Here is a 6,277-nt window from a genome sequence, read left to right as displayed (position 1 = left end):
TTAAAGTTTGCTTATTCTCGTTGAGAGTGTTGTTTTTTTTCTATCGCATTTAGTACCAATGATAAGTTAAACAGTAAATATTATTTTTTGCTTTTGCGTTAGCTTGCATATTTTCAGCTTTAATAATTCATTTTGAACTATTTTTTATGGTTTATGCACGGCTTCAAGCAAATCATAGATTTACCATTGGATTATTAATGATAAACCAGTAAATTATTGATTAAAATTAGTTAATAACTGATTGATATTGGTCATGCAGTTGTAAAACTACCAAATCAATCAGTGATACACTACGAATTGTGATAAATGGTTTATTATTGATGAACTGTCATTCTCTAAGTTTACAAACTTTGGCCAAAATATAGCTCAAATCGGCCATCTTTAAATATATCCTGGTATAATTTAATATCATAATTTTTTATAATTAATGATCGTTTGATTGGGTAGCCTTTGAACATTGTGGGATAGTATTGAAAATACTTTAAAACCTCAGAAAAATCCTGTCATTGTCAACAATTCTGCAAATAAATCCACCCATTGCATTTTCCTATCACAGATAAAATCAACCAAATCTAATCATATAATTCCTACATTGGACTGTTTTATGAAAAATGCTCTTAAAATTTGTCAAGGGAAGGGAATTGAAAGTCTAGGGTTGCAACGTCATTAACATAAAGATGTTGAAATCATGATATAGCAAGAGATAATTTTGATTTCAAAAGTTTGCACTGTAAAAAAAAAAAAAAAAAAAAAAAAAAAAAAAAAAAAAAAAAAAAACACTCGAATTGACAAATTATGGTGTTGAAAAATGATCGCTTATTCTTGAGGATAAGAAAAATACATGATATTGAAAAATTATGGTTGGACTGCATTATTATAAGGATAGTGGAATTATAAAACTGAATAGCCCTTAATTGTAAATTTAGAATGAACTATGATCATAAAATACCTCACAACTATAAATAAGTAAATAACTAGCCCTGATAGTCCTCAGTTAATGATACTATGAAGATGAAGACGGAGTTAATACAACCAAGAACACCCTCACTTTGGTCTTAGAGTCCTATTTAGTACATGTTTGATTTGAGGGTTCAAATTTTGCTTCAAACGGTATTCCTTTTTACAAAAAGTTTAAGGCTCAATTCATTTCACCGATTCAAGTTTAGAATTTGAGTTTTGTTATAGTAAAAAGCTCTCAGAAATAGTCACATCTAACTTTTTTGCTACAGTAAAAATCTCTCACATAAAATCATATCTCAACTCGAATTAAAAATTCGAATCAGGGAACTAAATAGGCCTTAAATTTGAAAAGTTTTGTTACTATATTTTCTCCTACAAAATTTACATTGTAGACCTCCTTAGTAATAGTGTCAATAAATCACATTGGATTAAAAAATATGCAGAATTGACAATTTCTGATATAAATCTGACGACTGAAAAGTAGAGATTGCCGGTAGTTTATTTTTCTGATCCTACTAGAGAAACTCTCAAAACTTTATTTTTTCTTAAGAAATTTCTCTGGTAAGATTAAAAAATGAACTATCGGTAATTTTTTATTTTTCGACAGTTAGATCTATATTAAAAATTGACGGTTCTATATATTTTTTAATCTAATGTGATTTGACCATATTTAACGGCAAAATGGTAACCTTACAAGTTCGTTTATCTCTCTCTCTCTCTCTTTTCTTTTTTCCTTTCTTTCTTCCTTTTTTTTTTTTTGGATTGGAGTTGACGCTTTTTTGTATGCTACACAGTAGGGGTGAAAAAAGACCCGACAACCCAATTAACCCACCCAACGCACCCCATTTTAACTCGAAAAGCGACCAATTCAATCAAATGTTCAACCCAACACACTCAATCCAACTATTAATTGGGTGGGTTTGGGTTGAGTTTTTCTTAACTTAAATTAACCCGAACCCACCTAATATATTTATCTATATAAATAAATATTATCCTACCTCATAATATGTAGTTTTTGTCTCATATTTTACATAATTTACTTGACAACTTATTATGATTTACGTTGTATGAGTTTTTATTATTGTTTGTTTGTTGGTTACAATTTATATATTTGAAATTATTTTGCATATATTTTATTTTTATATTGGTTTATAATTTGTGCGATAATTTTAGAGCTTTATAAGACTAATATTACGATGAAAGTTAACTTTCTTTTTATACTTTCTATTTTAAGTTGAATAATTAACTTTATTTATTTATTTATTTATTATGTTCAATCTGATAACCCACCAACCGATTCAAATTTTAATTGGGTGGGTTGATTTTAAATTTTAGATTAATTAAATAGGTTAAATTTAATATCAACTCAGTTAAATTTAAACTCTGTTTATTTCACTGATTTGAGTTTTATTACAGTAAAAAATTCTAATAAATAGTCACATTTAACTTTTTTATTACAATAAAATATTTTTACATAAAATTACATTTCAATTCAAATTAAAACCTCAAATCGACAAACTAAACAACCATTAATTGAATGGGTTAAAAAATCTCGAAAACCTACCAAACTCACTGTAAAAAATGCCCGTATTCGTTCCACACGATACGACCGAATCCACAAAATCCGATTATCAATCTCATTCAGTTCATTCTTGGAACTTTCCTTTTTTCCGTGTGACCGCAGCAATAGAATTAGAAACTAGAAATTACGAAAACTAGCAACCAAACAATACAAAACTCCATAACCCCATTCGTATCTATCCTTCAATCAATCTGCTATCATAGTTTTCTCCGGCGAGACTTTTTGCCGATTCCGATCCAAGAACACCCTACAATCGGATTTTCTCGCGATTTCGATTCCAGATTCAATCACAACTCACAAGAAGAACAAGGAGGGAAAATGAAGAGAGTCTTCGGTGTGAAGAAAGACAAGGAGCCACCTCCGTCCGTTCATGACGCCTCCGATCGGGTTCCTGCTCCTTTTCCTTCTCTTAAATCGCCTTTTTTTTTCTTTGTTTAAATTTAAGTTTTTCTATCGAATAAAGTTCACAAAGCATGAACTGAATTGACCCGGTTGAGTCGTTAGGGTTTATACTAGTTGGAATTTTCGATTTTGCATTTTTTATAGGTTCTTTCGATCTGAATACTTTTAACGGCGTTGAATTATTGCGAAGAAACCGTATTACTTATGAGAAGGGTCATGAGGTGAATCGATGGAGAGCTCTTTGAAATAAGCCAAAATTTGGCCACAAAATTCGGTCATCAACTTTAATGGTGTTTGCGATTCGGACTTTGATTCGTTGCTGGTCGTATTCATATGTATTGTTGATCCTTAGGCTCATCATGTGGCTTACAAACCTAACCTGGTTCGGGAATTGAAATTGCCGTTTCAACCTTAAAAATCCCGTGTGTGACATTGGGTTTCTTAAGCCGATTATGGTTGCTTTCTGATTCTTATCAGCAAGCCAACTTATAAGTTGTTTAAATTATTTGTTTGATAAAGACTTAATTCTGTTTGCTGAAATCAATGATTTTTTTTATTTTTTATTCCGGTGCTTGCTTTTCTATTTCAGTGAAGCGATTGGCTAGATAATATACCAATGTATGTTTAAGCTGAGTCGGAGATAGGAATGATGTGCCAGTATGAAGAGACTAAATGCATGTCATTTTTTTCAGATCAATAAAAGGGGTGATTCAGTGGAGGAAAAGATCAAAAAGCTTGATGTAGAACTTACTAGATACAAAGAACAGATTAAGAAAACAAGACCTGGTCCCGCACAAGAAGCTATTAAAGCTCGAGCCATGAGAGTTCTCAAGCAAAAGAGAATGTAGGTGCCTCTTCTCCATGTTTTCTCTCTTGTATGATTTTCATAAGCGGGTTCGAGGTTTTTTACAAGGGGAGGACTCCACAACATCACCCCCACCCCCCCCCCCCCTTTTTTTTTTTTTTTGGGTTCTTTCTCCTTACATTCGACTAAACATTTGGGCAGGTATGAGGGGCAACGTGACATGCTGTACAATCAGACGTTTAACCTTGATCAAGTTGCATTTGCTGCTGAGGGCATCAAAGATGCGCAGCAAACTGTAAGCTTCTTTTCTTGTAAATGCTTGCTAATTCATTTGGAACATTGACCTCTTGGGCCAATTTTGAATGTCCAAGTTCTTAAATGTTGTGAACAATAAAGGTTAGAGCATTAGGATGGATGGTTATCCGAGTTCAGATATGAATTGCAATTGAGTCGCTTCCTCTGTATTTTCTTTTTCTTTTTTTTTCCTTAGAGAGCTTGATTTCTTATAGATTGTTGGGAACGTGAAGTTTTTGAACTTGGTGACATTTGATTTAGTCTAAAATATTCCTTTTTACTAAAACCTGCACTTTAGAGCGAACATTATTTTTGAGTTAATAGTACCTATTGTTCTGTATGCTAAAATGAAAGTTTACCTTAGCAAGTGTTCCATTTTTCTCTTTTTGGTAAAGACTCTAGTAGCAGGTATTTTGGGGTTGTTTCCGTCACCACCCCAAAGAAAATAAAACAATATTCTATAGTTACTATCTATTAATGCAACGTTTTTTTTTCTCGGTTGAACATGGGTCTAGATGGAGAGGCTATAGAAAACTAAAAGTAGCTAGTAGTGATCTGCAATAGTTGGGGGTGTTACTGGTTGCTACATTAACTTTGGTTGTACTGGGGCTATGGTATTCACCTTTAAATATTTGTTTTCTTCGTAGCACCCCAAGGGGCAGAGTTCAAGGCTGTCCAAGCGGAGCTTTTTCTCTAACCTGATTGGAATCGGCTGCATACCTCATGAGAGTTAGGAGATGGACCATATGTGATTAGGAGGGATTCAACCATAAGTATCTGATTAATCTAGGTCCTTGGTTGTCTTGCACTCATTTTGGAATCCATTTAGGTTTAATGTGTTAGATGCTAATAGAGCCATTTTGAGAGATTGATTAATGTTTGACCATCTTGCAATACTTTTTTCTGATCTTTGTAGATGTCAGCTCTAAAATCAGCTAACAAGGAGTTGAAAGGGATGATGAAAACCGTGAAGATTCAAGACATAGATGTATGTGATACCCCAGTTATTTTAATTCCCTTTTAGTTTTCTTTCTGGCGAGTGGCTTCCCCAAAGGTTTTCGGTGCTTGACTCTGTATTTTTATCTTGTGTAGAACTTGCAAGATGAGATGATGGACCTGATGGACGTAAGTAATGAAATTCAAGAGACCCTGGGTAGAAGCTATAGCGTGCCTGATGATATTGATGAGGAAGACCTTATGGGTGGTAAGATACAAATTAATTGAATGGTTAATTGCATTCTAGACCCTTTGTCTCACTTTTGTCCCAAAATTTTATGGTTTCATGGAAGTGAATGTATTCCTCAAAGGCCAAAATGTAAAGGGAATTGACCAAACCAAATAATTGAAGGCAAAAGAGAGAAAGTAGCATAGTAGTAGAATTTTATTCAGATGGTCTCTTCCATTTTCATGCGACTATTTTATATTTGGTTTTCACTTTTATACCCATTACCCTACCATCTCAATTTATCATTGCAGAGCTTGATGCTTTAGAAGCTGACATGGGAATGGAAAGTGAAGCTGATGGCGTGCCTTCTTATCTCCAACCTGATAAGGAACCTGACTTGGATGCAGAGCTCAACTTGCCTTCAGCACCGATGGGACATGCGGCAGGCAGATCAAATGTTCATGTATGTGTTTTATTTTTTAAAAATGCGAACAAGAAAAAACATTAGGTTCATCAAGTCACTTCTTTCGTGTGAACTCTTCGGTGGTGACTTTCTTTTAGGATTATAGTCCGTGTGTGTTTTTCGTAGTCAACTATTTTTATGTAGGACATTGGTTATGCCATGGTTTTGTATACTAATTATGCTTCTTCAAACTTAAATGTTGTGACAGGCTGAGGACGAACTGGGTTTACCTGCTGTTCCCCGGGCATCCCTTCGCGATTAGTGAAATGTTGGTTGTGTTTTCTGCGTCCATTCATTATCGGTGATTACTCGCCCTTGTAAACATATTGTGCAGAAGTGAACCTCGTCTCATTTGGTACTCTTATATCTCCATATCTTAGACCTAGTTGCCCGTTACCATGAATAGTGTGCTATTATGAATAAATATACCGCATTGATTTGCCACTCAATATTCATACATATATTTTTTGATAACTCTCTTTATGTGATTACTTTTGTTTTAACGAGTCCAGTGAAATGACTCGATGTTCCTCCGCTATAGGATGACAGACTTAAAAAGCTCTTAGAAGTTCAAAACAAAACAGAGGTTTTCAATGCCCATTTTTC

General features: G+C 33.8%; 1 protein-coding gene across 1 annotated transcript; it reads left to right on the top strand.

Annotated features, from left to right (window-relative positions):
- The first annotated feature begins 2,583 nt into the window (after positions 1-2,583).
- Positions 2,584-6,277, top strand: LOC21395796 (vacuolar protein sorting-associated protein 60.2). Its single transcript, XM_010092186.2, has 7 exons — positions 2,584-2,929; positions 3,637-3,788; positions 3,951-4,044; positions 4,960-5,031; positions 5,136-5,247; positions 5,520-5,671; positions 5,880-6,277. The coding sequence occupies exons 1-7, from the start codon at positions 2,861-2,863 to the stop codon at positions 5,931-5,933; spliced, it is 705 nt and encodes a 234-aa protein (XP_010090488.1). The 5' UTR covers positions 2,584-2,860; the 3' UTR covers positions 5,934-6,277.

This window comes from Morus notabilis, unplaced genomic scaffold (genome assembly GCF_000414095.1).
Source record: "Morus notabilis unplaced genomic scaffold, ASM41409v2 Scaffold818, whole genome shotgun sequence".
Taxonomy (NCBI): Eukaryota; Viridiplantae; Streptophyta; class Magnoliopsida; order Rosales; family Moraceae; genus Morus; species Morus notabilis.
This window is presented reverse-complemented; position numbering and strand designations above follow the sequence as displayed.